This window comes from Branchiostoma lanceolatum, chromosome 1 (genome assembly GCF_035083965.1).
Source record: "Branchiostoma lanceolatum isolate klBraLanc5 chromosome 1, klBraLanc5.hap2, whole genome shotgun sequence".
Lineage (NCBI taxonomy): Eukaryota > Metazoa > Chordata > Leptocardii > Amphioxiformes > Branchiostomatidae > Branchiostoma > Branchiostoma lanceolatum.
In genome coordinates, this window is record NC_089722.1 from 29561785 (window position 1) to 29579662 (window position 17878).

At 40.7% G+C, this 17878-nt stretch overlaps 1 protein-coding gene and 1 long non-coding RNA gene across 3 annotated transcripts in view; one reads left to right on the forward strand and one right to left on the reverse strand.

Moving 5' to 3' along the window:
* LOC136447576 (active breakpoint cluster region-related protein-like) overlaps positions 1–9213 on the forward strand; it is a 36050-nt gene extending 26837 nt beyond the window's left edge. For both annotated transcript variants that reach the window (XM_066446579.1, XM_066446587.1), the window contains 8 exons: positions 809–906; positions 1799–1993; positions 2380–2442; positions 2820–2938; positions 3445–3584; positions 4587–4721; positions 5400–5505; positions 6056–9213. In XM_066446579.1, the coding sequence (XP_066302676.1) occupies positions 809–906; positions 1799–1993; positions 2380–2442; positions 2820–2938; positions 3445–3584; positions 4587–4721; positions 5400–5505; positions 6056–6290 (1091 nt within the window). In that variant the 3' untranslated portion in view covers positions 6291–9213. The remainder of the gene's footprint in view (positions 1–808; positions 907–1798; positions 1994–2379; positions 2443–2819; positions 2939–3444; positions 3585–4586; positions 4722–5399; positions 5506–6055) is intronic.
* A 292-nt stretch (positions 9214–9505) lies between these two features.
* The window catches only part of LOC136447636 (uncharacterized), a 37669-nt gene continuing 29296 nt past the window's right edge, over positions 9506–17878 (reverse strand). The window contains exons 2-3 of the long non-coding RNA XR_010757767.1: positions 11776–11898; positions 9506–10249 (exon numbers count right to left, since the gene is read on the reverse strand). This is a non-coding gene — a long non-coding RNA (uncharacterized lncRNA). The remainder of the gene's footprint in view (positions 10250–11775; positions 11899–17878) is intronic.

Sequence of the window (17878 nt, forward strand, 5' to 3'; positions counted from 1 at the left end):
ATTCAATTCAAACAAACGAAACATCATATTTGTGACAAGTCAACTTTATATACACACATGTGAACAGGGGCAACATATTACTAGAGAGAGAGTTAGGTCACCATTTCCTAACCAATGCTGAAACACTGGTAACCTAAATCTAAACTTCATGACTGAAAATGTTATGCTCCCTGCACACTGGCACAGTACTGTCGTTTTACATATTGCTACATATACCATCTACTGACATTCCACCAGGGTACATAATTCCGCCACCCTGAAAAGATACATCCAAACAGATCTCCAACCCAACGTCACCCAGTATAATTCCCTCCTGTGTATCTAAACTGTGCATACCCGCCGGGTGCTCCACTAGAGATCTCTCAAACCCACTGTTTTTCAAAGTGTCAGATTTACTAGCATGTAACCCGACAGATTAATGTTAATGAATGTTTCATGTATCACTGTTGACATTTTGTAATGTATGGGAACCGGTGCAATGGCCTAGTGGGTACAGTGTTCGCCTTGCATACGGTAGGTCATACTGGCCGGGTCATACCAAAGACTTCAAAAATGGTACATACTGCTTTCTCTGCTTAGCACTCAGCATTTGGGAAAGAGTACCAGTGGACTAGCCCCCTGCTGTAGTGATTGCACAAAGTTGTGTGGCCCAAGGGCTACTGAAACGGAGATGGGCGCCGCCCTATGTACCATCGGTGCGGGAAGGAACTTTGACTTTTTTTTAACGTTATGATTTAATGTTAATGAATGTTTCATGTATCACTGTTGACATTGTGTGATGTATGTCTTGTGTTGCACTGTTCTGTAGGAGTGCACTGTCTCATTGAAGTAGATTCATTTGGCCACTTTGAGCACAAGGCTAGAACTGGCACTTGTACATGCACCACAGAGGCATCATGGAACGAGGTACATATACATGTCTCTAACAGTCATAGCGTCTTAGGACAAACTTTGTGACTAATCTTCATGTTAAGTGTGTTATTTGTGCCATATGTATTATGGTCCCTTATGAATGTACTTTTCTTAAGTTATTAAAGCCTAAAAATACAAGAAGTTTTGCTTAGGTCACACCAATTTAATTTCTTGGTTAACGGAATTTTAAAAAAAAATGCAAGATTGGAAAATCAACATGAATACATCTCTAGAGGAAAGTTTGTACTTTGGTACTCACAGTTTCAGGGAGTGAACAGGGTCAGGTGCAAGTTTTCACCCCAGCCTTCTGTTTTAATGATGTCCTCGTGCTACAATTAAAGAAAAAATGTTAACCAAGAAATTAAATTAGTGTGGCCTTAGCATGGAATTTACAATAAGCTGGTCTTTCTGACAATTTTAGATTTGCAATGTTTCAATGGAGTCATGGTTTTACAATTTTCAAGATTTCCTCTGCTTAGATGCATGCACCAAATAGTATCATGGTGGTACATGTTGTTTGCATTGTTATTAAGAAAGGACCTGAGCTCATACTCTGTTATATTCTAACAAACTTCAGTTGAGATGAAGCAAAAACTGTTTTTGAAATAAGTGAAGCGAACAAAACGAGTGAATTGCAACCAAAAGCAATGGACATTCAACAATCAAGTTTTCATGATGTTGTTTACATTGTGTTTACATTTAACCTTCATCAGCCTACTGTAACAGGGTGATAGTGTCACACTTTGATGGTTTAAGTTAACCTTCTCCCTGCTACCTATGTAACTCTGTAACCAACAGAAAATGGGTCCCAAAAGACTACTTCAGTGTGCTACTTTTATGACATATTGTGACATATGTTTGACATGCCTTTCTCTGTTGATACAAGGACTTTGATGTGGAGTTAGAAGAAGCCCAGACACTGAGGGTGTCATGTTTCTGGGAACCCCCCAGAGGAGGATCACTCAAACCAAACCAGCACTCCCCTCAAACAGGCAGGAAGTCTCCCATCCAGAAGATAGCAGGGCCCAGGAAACCCTCCATGTCTCACCCCCTCCACCACTGTGGGTCTGCTGACATAGAGGTCAGTTGGGGAGGGAATAACAGAATCATTTTTACCTTCGGCAAGAAGGTTATGTTTTAGGTTGCATTTGTCTACCTGTCTGTCTGTCTGTCTGTCTATGGACAGCTTGTGTTGAGAAGTTGGATGGATCCTTATTATTTGGTAAGTGGGTAGGGTTCGAGAAAGGGAAGGTCAAGTTCAATAATGCCCCCCCCCCCTGGCGACTTTCTAAGGTACCGCAGCAGAACGTCCAGTTTTGATATCTGTACAGTATATTTTGTTTCATTCTTGTGTGGATGATACCATTTTGTTTGAAGATGTGCCAGAGTATTTAAAAAGTTGCTGACACTGAGATCAGGGAGATGACCATAGGTAGAATTCAGTCAAATACCGCTTTGTTTTTGCAGCTTTTGAAGCAGTCCCTTGAAGACAATAGAAGACATCCTATCGAAGTTGTTCTGAATGGAAAGGTAAAGAGAGATCTCTTGACTAAAAAGAAACCCGTTCATAATGTTAAATGCACTGGAAGATAATTCAGCACCAAGGGCAGTGTTTAGTGTAGTTATTACATTAGTCAATAAGAGCATGAATGTAAGAACCAAACACTACAAGATAGAACCAAACACTGCAAGAATCAAAGTCAAACTGTAACTTGCCAACACAAAAATTGGACTTACCCAAATTTTCGACTGATCAGCTCCAGTCTTTGTCAAGGAATGAGCAATCCAATGCTTCTGTTCCGTAACGTTTTACCGATTGAACACGTGACTAGGTGAGAAGTGGATCATAAGTTGCAGACAGCATATGATTGTGTCAGCCTGACTTTTTGCAATGTATTCTACACTAGATCCGGATCTGTCTGAAGCTGCGTCACATTTCACAAGCAGCAACACTGAAGAGACAGAAATCCATGGCAATCAAGGGACAGAAGGGCATGTTTGGTGTCCCACTGGGGACCACTACAAAGTAAGTGCATGTACATAGGAAAATCATTGTGGAATCGAAATCTTAGGAACTGTTTTATTTAAATAATCACATTGTTTGGTTCTGCATCACAGGTCTAGAACCATATAATTTCCTCAAGAAATTCCTTCTTAATAATGTTATTTAGATGAGTTGCTCAAAAGTTGTATGGGGACAGAGCTGCAGAATTTGAAACATTTGGTTTTGCTATAGAATGCAAACAAAGGTACTTTTGTAGTTGGAATTATAAAGATTTTATACACTACTTCTTTACACAAAATTCATGTAAAGCGCTTGCCAACAATCTTGCTAATCAGTCCTGTGATCCTTCTCAAGTTGAAATGACCCAAAGCGACTTGACCTGAACGGAAGTGTGACATCCAGTTGGTGTCGTCCCTTGTACCAGTTGAGGAGTGGCTGATAAATGTCAACTACGGTCACAGATGAACTTTCATTCGAATGAAACTTAGAAGTCATTGATTGTTTGATTTTCCCCCTATCTTGTCCAGGATTGAGAGAAGACCGATCCCACAGATAGTGGACCTGTGCACACAGGAGGTGGAGAAGAGAGGAGTGGTGGAGCTGGGGATATACCGCATCTCAGCTGTGTCATCTGATGTGCAGAAACTCAAGAAGGCCTTTGAAACAGGTCAGTTCCACATGTCCAGGATGTTCCTGTTGCTCAACCAGAAGCAGCCTCATAGTTAAGCTCCTGGTTCCATAAGTCGGTAACTGGAAGACCCTCGTTCAGGTCGTGGTCATCTCGATTACGACATCTTAGTTTGGGCTGCACCATCTTTCAGAAGCGACGTAAAATTGGGGTCCTGGGTTTGAGGAGCTGCCTAGAGCACATTAAAGGCTAGCAACCCCTCCCTGTAGAAATGTAGGAACAGCAAGGAAACTTGCAGCCATATGTGCCACTAGGCACTACAAGGTCTGAATGAATGAACAAATAATTTTCATTGTGTGTTCATGCCCAATGAATGCACTAGGTCTTTGACAAAATCAGTCCAACAACATACATTTGCACAAGTAATGTCTAGTAAATTGCGTTTGATTACACAACTCAATAGTCTAATGTAGTTACACACTTAACCCTCTCCATTATGTCAAATCCCAAAACCCAAACAAAGTTGGTGCCAAATGACTATCTTAGCAAAGAAAAGATTAATTCTATGCTATACATAAATGAAAACAGTTACTACAAAGGTGATGTCCTTGGTGCTCCTAACACCTGCTATTCAGAGTCAATGTTGGCTCGATAAAGAATTGTGTTGTTAACATTTATCAACCTTCCTCCTGCTGCCTGGCCCCTTAACAAAAACAAAGTTAATGCCAAAGGGCTACCTCAATAGGGAGAAGGTTATGGTCAAGATGTAACATTATATTATACGAGAATATTCTACAGTTGGTCAGTTGTTTGCCCCCCTCCCCACAAACAGTCAAATGTAGGGCATCACTGTATTGGAAGTGACCTTGACATTTCGGAATGACCTGAGAAAAATATTTTCCCTTAAGTAAGCTTTTAGCTAACTCCTACCCTCTTGAACAACATATTGGCTTGAAGGAAAATCTGTATGTGAGTAATGCTCAGCGAGAATGCTATCAAAAAATCAGTTCCGCTTCACTGACACGTTTCCTTCTCCTGCAGGGAGTAAAGACTTGCACCACATGCTGCAGGAGACGGACATCAACGCTGTGGCGGGGGTTCTCAAGCTGTACTTCAGGGAGCTGCCAGAACCACTCTTCACCAATGAGCTGTACCACAGCTTTGCAGACAGTCTCGGTAAGTTGGCAGGAGGAATTAGAACATTCAGAGCATGGCTGTCTTCTGGACCTGTCCTCAACTACCTGGGACAGAAATTTGCTTGTTTGGACGGAAAAAAATATGTCATCCCATCTGTCCCAATGATCTGAACTTCATGACATGAAAGCTTAAACATGCACTCCCAAGCTATTTCAGATAGTCTCGGTAAGTTGGCAGGAGGAAATAGAGTACCCAGGGAATGCACTTACTTACAGGAATAGCCTGTGTTAGGGGCTGATTGGGCCTTCTCCCCGAGAGCTTGTGGCAATTCACCTCTAATCCAAGAGAACTATTCCCTTTTTTCGCCAATAGCAGCTTAGGATTATTTACACTATGAAAACCCATCCAATAGGAGCTTAGGATTCTCTGTCCCCATGGAAACCAATCATCACAGACTCCAAAATTATGTATTTAAAAAGATCAGCCCAAAACTTTTTGTAAGGTAATGTACTGGTATACTGGTATGTATTTCTGTTTTCAAGTATGGATATCAAATGTATCTCAATTGAGTAAACAATAACAGTTTTCAAGAAAGATGAATATTAAGTGTTTGATGATAAGATTCATTATGTAGATGCGCCAAGTACATGTACTCTTAAGATGACATCTTCCTATCTTACATCTGTTTGATAACTTTAACTGCTTGTTTCCTTCCAGCCCTTGCCGACCCTGATGCTAAAGAGAGAAGCATGCTATCCCTGTTCCATGAGCTACCTGAAGTTAACCATGCCACTGCCTTACACATGATGAGGCACCTGAGGAGGTAAGTCACTCATTACTACAGATTCTTACTCTTCTAATGGAGCAGGCATGTGTTAGTTAAAGACTGTAGAATGAGAGGGCCTTTTAAAAATTTGAAAAATATAAGCTACGCGATAAGACAATGAACATGATAATTACCGGTATTTGCATGGCAAAATCAGAAGTTAGGAAATATAAAACTTCTTTCTTGAATTTTTAGTTTTTGAGAAATAGCAACAAATGAATTTGCCATAGATAGAACTTGGGAGTATGCTTGTTAAATTTTTTTCAGGAATGATATGAAAATTTAGATTAGATGATGTGATTCACTGTTTTAAAGTTAGGTTAGATAATTCAGTACATAATATTATTTAGTTACAAAACAGATATAAACAAAATGATAAAAGCTGATAAACTCTACAAGCAAAATCATCAGGTTTTACAGGAATTTTTAAAAATCATGAATCTGAAAACAAGTTCACAAAAAAAGAAGCATGCAGGCAATGTTGAGCTCTCGCGAATAAACAATGGTTCAAACAAACAAACTAACAAACAAAAACTTATTTCTTCAGAGTTGCAGAGAAACAAGAGGTGAACAAGATGAACATCAACAACCTGTCGACAGTATTCGGTCCCACGCTACTGCGCCCTTCAGAGACCAACTCTCCCTCGGAGATGTCGAGCGCGGCGTTTGTCGGCGACGTCCTGACACAAGTAGGGGTGCTACAATACCTGCTGCAGTTACCCATATCGGAGGACAGGCGGCAGGCATTGTCGTCCTCTGGAAGTGTGGATACGCCCATGTAACGCCATTTTTTGTCATGCTATAATAGCTGATAGATGCTGACTGTCAAACACAATTAGCGGTTGAACCAATGGGAGAAGCGCAATTATCAGTTCAACCAATGAGAGAGTGGCTGGATGTCCATCAAAACATTTTGCATTTCTACCTATTGACGGAGGTGGGCAGCTATGGGATTGGTCTATTGTAGAAGGTAAAGGTAGTCCCTTAGCCTTTTTGAGGCTGTAGTGTGGATACGCCCATGTAACACCATTTTCTATCATGCTATGATAGACCGATCCTGACTGTCAATCTTAATTAGCAGTTGAACTAATGGGAGAATGGCAGTTAGCAGTTTGACCAATGGGAGAGTGGCTGAATGTCCGTCAAATATTTTGCATTTTATTTTCTATTTTGCATTTTTACCTATTGACGGAGGTGGATGCCTATTGTAGAAGGTAGATGTATATATTCCTATAGACTTTTTCAGACTTTAGGGGCAGTGGGTTGTTTATCCACTGTGTCTAGGGCATGGTATTGGAAGGCGGAGCCCAACCCTCTCCTTCCACTGCCTTTAAGTGTTTTACCTTGTTTGCTTTCTTATGTGACAAAGGGCTAACTGTCAAATGGGGATACAAAAGGGAGCATTCTTCAATGTTAGATTGTAAATAGTTGTTCTGAAGCTCCTTATGCCTTGTCAGAAGAATCTTATGCATAAAAATGTACCTGATTTTCCACATAGAACACGAGAAAGTACAGAATTGTGCATTCAATTCACTTCCTTTCATGTTGGTAAAACTTGAAAGTTACTGTATGTAGTGAAATACAGTCAGATCTGTCTTTGTCCATAGGAACTGGAGCAATGTGATACGTTAGTGTAAGCTACATGTACATACATGTTATGGTTTTTTATAATGATAAGTTTTGATATTCCACTGAAGATCATTAAGTGTGCCAGACTGTATGGACTAAGGTCCTCTCAATTCCATTGTATGATGGCACCGAGAATATATTTGTTAGAAGTTATTGGTGTACAGACCAAGATTATTATGTTTTTGCTTTGTTATAAGTTATTTCTTTAATATAAGCAATGACTGTCATACATAACTTAGGTTATGGCAGCTATTATGATTATTGCACACACTTTATAAATGGCAAGCTTGTCAGTGGATATACATATAGAAGTTTCTTGCTTGAAACTAAGTACAGTCAAACCTGTATTAGCGGTCACTTGGATATAAAGGTCACCTGGCAATAGTGGTCAGTTTTTGTCGGTCCCTTGGATTTCTGCCATTGACATAAGCATTAAGAATTAGTCTGTAGCGGTCACCTGTCTAATGTGGTCGCGGTCAGCCAATTTTCGGTCCGGCCGGAACGCCAACACTGCCGATAGCGGTCACTTTGCGCGGTCAGCCCGCGATCACAGCGCGGCCACCGGCCCTTTGTTTACATCAGCCAGCCCACGCCTGGTTCAAAATCTTTTTATTTCCGTGCTGCGCCACCAAAGTGTGGACTCAACTAGGACCTTTATGTGTTTAAATAAAGAAAAGAAAAAAGAATTTTGACGTGAAGAAGAAAAAATAAAAGAAGTATTTACATCTCTGTAGCTATTAATAAATAATCAAGCCTGAGGAAACGTATTACCTTTGAATGTTAACTTGTTGTGTATATAACTTAACTTGTTAATTCTTACAGTCATACCGCCTATTTGTTGTATGCAATTAGCTTATGCAATTAGCTTAGAGTATGTGAAGTTTTGCATTGGATGTGAAATGTGTCACAGGAAAAGTTGATCCCAGCATTTTTCAATATGCATATTACATGTATCATCTGCTGATCTGATGTTTTAAAGAGCATTTTCTATTGTTTTGTGCTTTGGCAAACTTTTTTTTCAATTTGGAGAGCATGTTTATGTACTAGTATGTATGTATTGTAACCTGTGACTTTTAGTAATTGTTGTGCTTTCAAAGGTATTGCAATAGATGCAATTGCTGTAACATGAAACCACTTTACTTTGAACAGATATTAGATATGTAAAATTTTTGATCAAATTTGAGGTTGTCTTGACCACTCACTTTGTGGAGTGTCTTAAATTAAATACATTGGTGAAGCACTGCTACTTTGTATACCATTCCATTTGGCTGCTGTACAACATTCCTAATTTTCTGTTGTTTCTTGATGTAATTCAGATGGAATTTTATGAGCAGTGAACTATTTAAGTAGGATGGACACTGATGTATTTTTTAAAGTGGTTTATGACTTATTTGTAAGATTGACGATGACCACTTTTATGGCTCTTTTGTATAGCGTCAAACAGTAGAGCTTGTTCGGTGCTTGAAAGGTTTTGGATTGATTCTTTGTGACAATCATGAAGTGACTGAACATTAATATAATAAGGAGCAAATATCATAAGGTGGCTCTGCTATACAGAATGATTTTATGGGACCATATTTTGCTGACAGGTATTACTATTTGTAATAAGAATTCTGTCTGTGTACGTTATGCTTACCCACCTATTCATCTATTGCTAATTGTAGTTTCAAGTTTTCTCATGTGAATTATTGCACATGTACTTGTCAGAGAGATGTATTTGTATATGTAGCCTGGTACAGATGCATTTGGTGATACAGTCTTAGTACATGTATCTGTCTAATATGCTATAGAAGTAGTAGATTTTGTACAAACTGTTGATTTATATTGGAAACTTATACTCCAAGGTAGACAGGAAAAGGCAATGTACTAATAGTTCAAGTTAGTCTTGTAAAATTCAGGTAAGATTATGGAAAGTTGTTTGCAATTAGGAAAGATCTTCTGTTTCGGGCTACCTTTTTTCTCAAAGTTAAGCTTATGTTGCTTTTCTTACATTCCTAGGCCTATACTATTGTCAGCTAGGACTGTGCAAAGTTGACAGTGATCAGCTATGGGTGAATTATATTTTTCCCAGCCGAACGGTTTCAACATGTCTTTCCTTTACATGTACATAACTTATGCTAATGACGACCTCCTTTCAATAATTCATGCAGAAACTTCATAATTCCCTTATTTGTAAATGCTAAGGATGTCATATTTGAGGTGTAGGTAATGGGAGGGGAATATCCTGCGTTTTCTCGAAAATGTTGCCTTTCTAGTTGTGTTTATGTTCTAGATCTGGTGTCTAGGAACACAATTGCATTCACGGCATGAAGAAGAACTACAAGTAATGAGAAAGTAACCACTATATTAATTTGAATCGACAACACACTTTTTAAGAGGTTCGTTTAATGTAGTGAAGAATGAATCATGTACACAACATGCACTTGAAACGTATGGTCGTAAGAAGTGTCGATATTACAACCTTCTCAGCTACTTTCAAACTACTCAAGTCATGCAACTGATATCACAGCAGTTCCTCCTTCTGAAATATCGAGTTTCTTGAAATGTCGAATAGAAGGATAACCACTGGAGTTTCCTACAGACATTAGGTCTACCACCAAATGATACAGTATGTACGTATGGTGTATGGATGAATGAAATGCACCCGCGTTTGTTTGACTGAGCAACTAAACACAAACGTTTAACTTAATTCTACCGCCATCCAATCAAAAACTATCATTTGAAATCGTCATCAGTTTCTCAATAGTAGTTTGCTATTCATTGAGAAGCGTCTTTGCCATTTGCCATAGACTGCTTTAGCAATATAGGTTACTCTGAAAGCATATAGGGCAACTTTTTTATACCCGTAGATATGCATTTTGTTTCACACTATGCTAGATACTTTCCAGATCACTTTTAGGCTCACTGTCTTGCTAGCTAGCTATAGGAAAGGTCTTCGGTGTGTTGTTGCTATCGTTGCCGTCCGTTGTTGATTGTCATTCCAAGTTGTCGTCGTCACCAATGCCGTCGTACGACCGGCGCCCGAAACGGAAGGCCGGCATGTTCCCGACTCCGCCCCGACCAAACCTCAGGGCGGGTTGGTTGCCGCTTCGGAAGAAGTTGGCTAGGCTTCCTGTAGTGGAGAAATGAAACGGGATGGCTTTGTGAGGGGGAGAGTGGCGGAGCCTTACCCGGGACGGGGGACCTTACAGACTTCCTAGCACTATTGAGTCACTCCTACGTCATGCTTACGTAAAAGCCGTGATTACTTCCTTGATAGGTATAACCTAAAATTTCAAAAAGTCAAAGGTGACCAAACATCGCAATCAAGTTAGTGTAACCCCAAACAACAAACATCACAATCCAGTGGTTCTCCCAGTTCTTTCCTTCAGTCACTGGCGAAAGACAGCGGATGCTGTCTGAAACGTCTGCGTCTTTCAAAACGTTATCCAGTTGCTTGAATCACTATTTTTGACGTATCTTATTACCTGGATGTCTAACCTTCATCAATGTCTCAATGAGCCTTATATTGTGGTGAATTGAAGTAAATAAAAAACGTACCAGGTGTAAGTGGGTCAGTGTATCTGAAGAAGGCACGAGGTTCGTACGTGAATATTTTCATCAGGCTGGTAATTTACTGGATAACAAAGTCATTTTACACACAACCAGTGCATGAGGAATATGACAGACGGTCGCCGAATCGTCGGTAGGTGATTATATTCTGGCTATGCGGAACTTTGCTACCTGGCCTAAGGTTTGGTTGAAATGTTGTACTTGTGTTGGATCAAACGTTTCAAGATGAATGAAAGGAGACACAATTGTAACGTCTCCCTGCTGCGCTTGTTTGATAATTCTATATCAATTTCCCCAATGGCTATTATTTCTGTCACCGCTGAATGATTCTGGACAAATGGTCACTTTTAATACTTATCTCTCAATTTTAGACTACTTTAAGTACTCCGCTGGGGGCAATTTGAGTCAGTTGGGATCGTTTTTCTGAACGGGCCTTCCTTCATTCAATTTTCAGTCTATATCGGTAAGAATAAAACAATTATGTTCCCGTTATGTATGACACCGATCGATGGAAAAGTACCGTATTCCCCTCGTTAAAATGACAAATTGTGACCATTTAAAGAGAGGTTAATGTATAGTCGATAAGGAGGGTTTAACCTTAGCTTATGGTTTATAGCTTTCCTTTCTTGATGTAAACCCCAATATTGAAAGTTGCGCCAAGGCTGAGGCGACTTGGTTTTGTGGACAATCAACTATCTGCCTCGGACATACATGTAGGTATGATGGCTTCTTTTCCAATAGTTCGGGATCGGATCTGTCACATACAATGCGTACAATGATATAGAAAAAGAATAGGTTAGGCAGCATCTCTTGTTAGTTGTGGCCAGACTGTCTTGATTTTAAATCTCCTCGATTTTAAGTATGACTTCCCCCGGGCAAAAACACCGTTGCGTTAGTTCAGCGTCTTCTTGTTTCACGAAATTGGAATTCGAATGCAGCACATATAGCTAGCCCTTTACTAAGTGACCAAATGTAAAAGCTACTACCTCTTGTAGTTCATAGAGCCAAACTAACTTGATTCGTTTCACTTGCAAAAATCGGCGTCACCCATGAAATGATTTCATTGTGAATTCGAAAGTCGCTCACCTGCTCTTTCTTCCAAGTTCCTGAACGGCACGTCTGCGTTAGCGCCCCTGGCGGACAGCTGCATCATTGCAACCACGCACACCACAGCGAGTACAACAGCGGTCTTCATATTACTGCCTGAAACTAGCCAAGAACGAAGAATAAATCATTAGCAATTGTAACGGTCTTAACTTTATCGTCTCTTATCATTTCATTTCAGGCTACCAACTTCAACTTTCAGAAGATTCTGTAGCCTATATACCGACCTGCTTGATCCGCTCACACGGGGAAGGACCCCCTACTCTTTTTGATAAGGATGGCGGGTTCTTTAATGTGCTTGAGGTGTGGCTCTCCTAAAACACGGTACCTCCATTTAATGTCCTATCCGTGGGCCATCCCTGACCGAAGCTACGTACTCATTTTCACCTGGTGAGGTGAAGAAAGCCGTGTGAGGAAAGCCGTGTAAAGTGCCTTTTACAAGGGCACAAGATCGGTGACATGGCAGGATTCGAACCCAGGTCCTCTTGGGTTCTGGGCCAAACAAGCTGCCGCTACGCCACACGACCCCATTAAGTCTGTCGTACTAAATGGAAGCACCCTGACGTGAAATCCACATAAAACAACTGTAAACAATGGCGCCAAAATGGTTGTTACAAAAGATCGCAGTGTCTGGATGCGTGTATCAATTAATCTACAGTCGTTTAAAGCAGCTCATATCCTGCTGTTTATTACGTTGTTTTTGAGACATTGGATTGTAGTGAAAAGTTTAATTCATTGGAACTCTAGCAAATGATAAGTATATCTTGTCCACGAATATTGGTTAAGTGATAATTCATATCCTTATCGTGTTCTTTTGGTTTGCGGACGCTGTCAGATATGCCGTAAGATCTACATATCAAAGATATAAATGAACAATTCTCTTAGAAAGATAACAAAAAGGCGGCTTACCACCGTGTTTCTGTCGTTAAGTTATTATCTAGGATTTTGCTTTACGCCTTTACTTTGGGTCTGTGAAATTCGCAGTGATACGGGATTGCCAAGACTGAGGACATTATATGTGTTCTTGCCAAAACTTCTTTCTTCAAGACAAATATCATTGCCATTTTTACGACACTCCCCCTTTGACTAGTTCTGGCGTTGTAGCCCGCACATCTCCAGATTTGCCGATTCCGAAAGTTCACAGAGTGAAGAAGCAATAGACTTCGTGAAAGACGCCTGTTAATTTTTCTTTCGAAATACGTCTAGACGTGTAGTTTTACAGTACTCATGAAACAAGTCGTTTTACAGTCTCCTCCGCTTGACACCATCTCCTATCTCATCCACAAGAAGTGTGGAAACCGCGTCACTGACTCTCCATGTAAAAGAGATCGAACGATTTTGCTAATGTGAACTTTCGACTGGATGAAAGACGCATTATCTGCTGGTTCCTTTGGTCGAAACATCATGATTGTTAAACTTTGCCGTTGCAGAAATACAATAACGATTCAAATCACTCAAAGCGCATTGCCTTCGAACTACAACTAAATCATAACAACAATATAATTATGTATTGAACACTAGAAACTATTTACATTGATCGCAATATCTTCGAATATCCGGATACGGCTAATACGATAAGATATGATCTTGGACTCGAGCCTAGCCGCTCATACCGAGGAAACAAGATATGACAATACGGTTTAACATGACATGATTTACAATTTTCATATTGTTTAATACGTCTTATCAAAAACGCTTCGCTTTCGCCACCTACGATGTGAGATTTATTCTATGTCTATCTGCTAGCGTTAAAGTAATCATTTATAAGTAGGACGAACACAGTATCAAAGTTCTTGGTCGCTGGGACGCTGAAGAGAAGATAATACTTAAAAGAAAAACTCCAGCCTTTGAATGGTTTGGGAGCTCTCCAATTACACTGTATTCAATTTTGTCCGATCATACCTCAGAGGGCGCATTTATCATTCAGTCCCCGAGTTATCTCATACGGTATATACATCCAAACTTGTAAAAGTACGAAACTAAAAACAATATACAACACAATACGCTTTAATCTAGTGAACATTTCCAAACATATCCAGACGTCTTCACAATTATCTAGTATGACCCTTAAAACTCTTAAAACACAAATTGACATAAAAAGAATGGGTTTTTACGCACCATGTAGGAGTGCAATGATACTGTATTCAATTTTGTCTGATTAAACCTCGGAGGGCGTAATTATCATTCACTCCCCGTAGGAAACGACTTATCGTTCTGAAACAGAGGGAGGCCCATTCACTAGCCTGTCTGATAGTAACTGCCCACTGAAATTACTTTGGCCGTCCTCTGACACAGGTCAATCCACGGGGTGTGCAGTTGTGGGCTGGGTTTAAAAGTTATCGGCCTAAAGTATTAGAGGACATAAAAAATTAAGCCTTTGGATTGGCTATCTTCTAAAGTCATGGCGCATCTTGCTATAACTTGCAAAGCTTTTACACCTTTACAAAGATAGTAGAGTTCATGATAAAGTTATGTAGTTAAACGCCAACACAGATGAAGTTTTCTTTTCTCGTTATAAAATGTTGCAACCACAGTAACAGATATGAAAGTTGTATAAAACTTTCCGAGGAGAAGTTGGGCTCCTGCTTGTTTTTGATATCTTTTTTTTTTAATTTTTATCGGGCTTTCTATTTTGCCAGTTTTTCTTTTTGTCAGCCAGCCAGAGACGACCCTGTGCTTGGAGAGTTGTTTTGTAATGATTCCCAATGCATCTTCATTCCAGCAATGGGACGACCTTATCTGCACATAATTTGCGTGATCTCCAATTTACATGAATGTTCAGTTTCTCTGTTTGTAAGAATACCACCAGCCTTCATTATTGTCAAGTGAATGCATATCATCTGCATATTGGGTATGTTGTACTTAGATTGCGATGACTATAGTTGTAAAGATAGCTTTGTGAAAGGCGCCGTTCATGTCTAAAGTTTTAAATATGGTAATTATGTAATTTCACGAGAAGGCAATCGCCTCCCAGTCTCGTGTCGGGGAGGTGTAATTGTGTCAAGGTTATTAATTTCTGAAAACTCGGCCCATTTTAAAGGACCAATCTGCAACACCGACAGTTTTTATTAACGAGAAATGACGGATGAATACGGTAATTGGAGTTTATTTGCAGAGTTTGAGACTCGGGAATAATTGAGAATATCAATCCATGTTGCCACATGTCATCTCATCAGACGATCAATCAGGAACCCCAAATGACATCTTGTCACAGGTTTACACTGCAGCTGGAGGTTGTTACTGACAGCGGTTTTGAGAAGTGACTGATGTACGCTGACTGGAGTTTATTTTCAGTTTTGGACTTAGGAATAAATGAGCCGATCAATCCTTTTGCTACATTTCATCACATCTGACAGTCAATTAGGAACGCTGGCGGTCAGCGGCGTTGGTGCCTGACTGTACAGGGTACTCAAATTCAAATCAAACCACTGACTGATCGTTATTCACCGGTTGAAGTAACGCGTCATCTTTCAGGACATTCATTGATTCAGACAGACAACCGCAGTTCCTAGTGACACATAGGGCAGCAAGTTTCCTTGCTGTTTCAGTAGCAGGGCATATTTTTACAGCCCTTCCCCTCAAACGCGTTCGAGGCTCCTCTCCGAACAAGAGACACGCATTTTACATCCCTTCCGAGTAGAGTAGAGAGACAGGGCAGCCCCAACCGAGATGTCTCCAACCCAGGATTGAACTGGGGTCCCCCAGTTACCGACTAATTGAAACCAGGAGCTCAACTGTGAGGCTGCTACCAATTGAGCTACAGGGGCATCCCTCTAAGGGCATTACCAACGTTTCTAAACCTTCTCCTCTAGCTCTGTTTTACTTAGTGACTGGCTGCAAAACTGTGACACATCTTACCACTCCTATACATCTTGATCACCGTGTAACGTAACATGACCTATTTACGTGCAGAACCTATTTACGTCCGGTTTGGCTCATGTCTACATGTCGCGGTGTATTATGCCAAAGCCTGTTCTCATGATCAATAAAGTACATCATAAGTATGATCCTTGCCATCTCTTTAATGTTTGCACAGCAAAACATATAAGCCATACGTTTACCACGTGAACGCCACGTGCCGCGCATGTGGGGGAAATTTACAGATAAACATTGTTTTTTTTCCATCGCGTTAAGCAAGTGGCCGGACAGACATAATGATTTTACTATCATTTGTCTGCAGACTACTTTGGACAGTTACTGTGCTTTTTTTTTCTGGTCTATGTTCTTCAAGCATAGCGCTAGAAGGGAAAAGATTCAGAAGTGGACGATAATGGGTTACCCTAGCACAATTCTTCATCATATACCTCAGTATAAATACATACGGCGTTAAACAGGCGGAGAAAAACTTACAGACCATGCATTTTCTTTTTAGAAGAGCTGATATTTCTGCCCATGGGTTAGAAATTTGGCTCTTTCCGCGCGGTTTTAAGATAAATACGTTTTGAATAAATCGGACGTTAATTGGTTATTTTACGTTAGGCCTAATCTCTACCAGACTAACTATACCGGCTATAGGAAGAATAATTCGCCATTTGGAGTTTGGCCACCACAGGGTTTCATTTGCACACGCAGTTATGGGGTAATGATACCCTTGGCGCCCTCTCGTTCTCCTAGTCAACTACTCAACCTATTTTTGCCGAATTCTACTATCCGTAACCCATTAGGAAATCAAGGTGAAGGCTAGTGTAGACCACCTCGGCGGGCGAGGAGCATATCGGCCCCGCTGAGATCTCATCACATCACCGATGATTGATGACAATATGAGACTAGAGTCCCTATATAATGTCGTCCCTATAGGGAGACTTCGTCTCCTTGTCGCTCTTGAAACCCCATTGATGGGCAGCTTTTCAATCTTCCTGTCAGGACGCCAAAACTGGACTTTCATCTTCACTGGATCAAACCCGAGTACAATGGTTAACCTATTCAAGGTGGAATACGTAAGGTTTTCTGAAGCTGTGCAGGAAGCCATTGAACTGCTGTCACTGATATCCTGCTGTTAGATCTTCTGTGGATATGACCACGCAATAGATGTAGATGTTTTGGAGCTTACAGGACTTTTATGTGCTAGTGTTGCCGAATAGCTCAAATGGAGTAATGCGATCTTCGCTTTTTTTTTGCGGTCGAAACTAGGGTTGCTGAAACCCCAGACGTCTACTGGCTATAAACAACAAAGTCCTGGTATTGGTAGATGTTGTGAACTTTGTTGGAAGGAACGTGTTTCCGTTGTAGCAGTGTTCTAGTCCCTACCAGACTAACTACGCCGGCTATATGGAGAATAATTGTCACCGTAGGGTTTCATTTGTCCGCTTCCATTGGGAAAACGATACTTTTCCCGCGGACTAGCTGATTATCTGAATTCACCCTATTTTTGCCTGATTCTACTATCCATTACCATTATGAATGCCATGCCTGGTGGAGGCTAGCAATGCCCTACGGTTGCGGCCTGATGACTTGTTCGGTCAGACCCTTGTAGTGTCTACTGGCACCTGGGCAGCATGTTTTATGACTGTTTCAGTAGGAGGATATATTTTTACAGGGATGGGTTGCTAGCCGTTTCTCTTCGACGTGGTCGAGGCACCGAGGTGTCGACCCCCATTTTACGTCCCTTCCGAAAGACGGTGCAGCCCCAACCGAGATGCCCTGACCCCGGGACTTGAACCGGGGGTAGTCTGGATGCCATCCTCCGAAGTAACCGCTGGCTCAATCTTTCCGCTTGCTAGCAGTTACTACTAGCGGAGGACGGCAGCTGCAGGCTACACCCAGTTATCAACAGATATTGTAAACAGGAGCTCAAATGTGATGATGCTAACAGTTAAAGGAAACCCAAGCAATATCAGGGACTGAAAATAGGATTTTGAAAGTCAATTTATTTAGTCATTTCTACGCATGATTAGTTCAAACAAAACTAACACCATGTATAGCGATGTCTATGATGCAAAAATATGACGTCGTTGTGATGTGAGAACTCACTGAAAATCGTTGCCAGAGTTCTTGTAGGCTCGCGAAACTAAGGGGATGGCACATTTTTGCGCGGTTTTGAAATGCTCAAAGTAAGTAAGTTATTATGCAAATGTGCTAAACAATG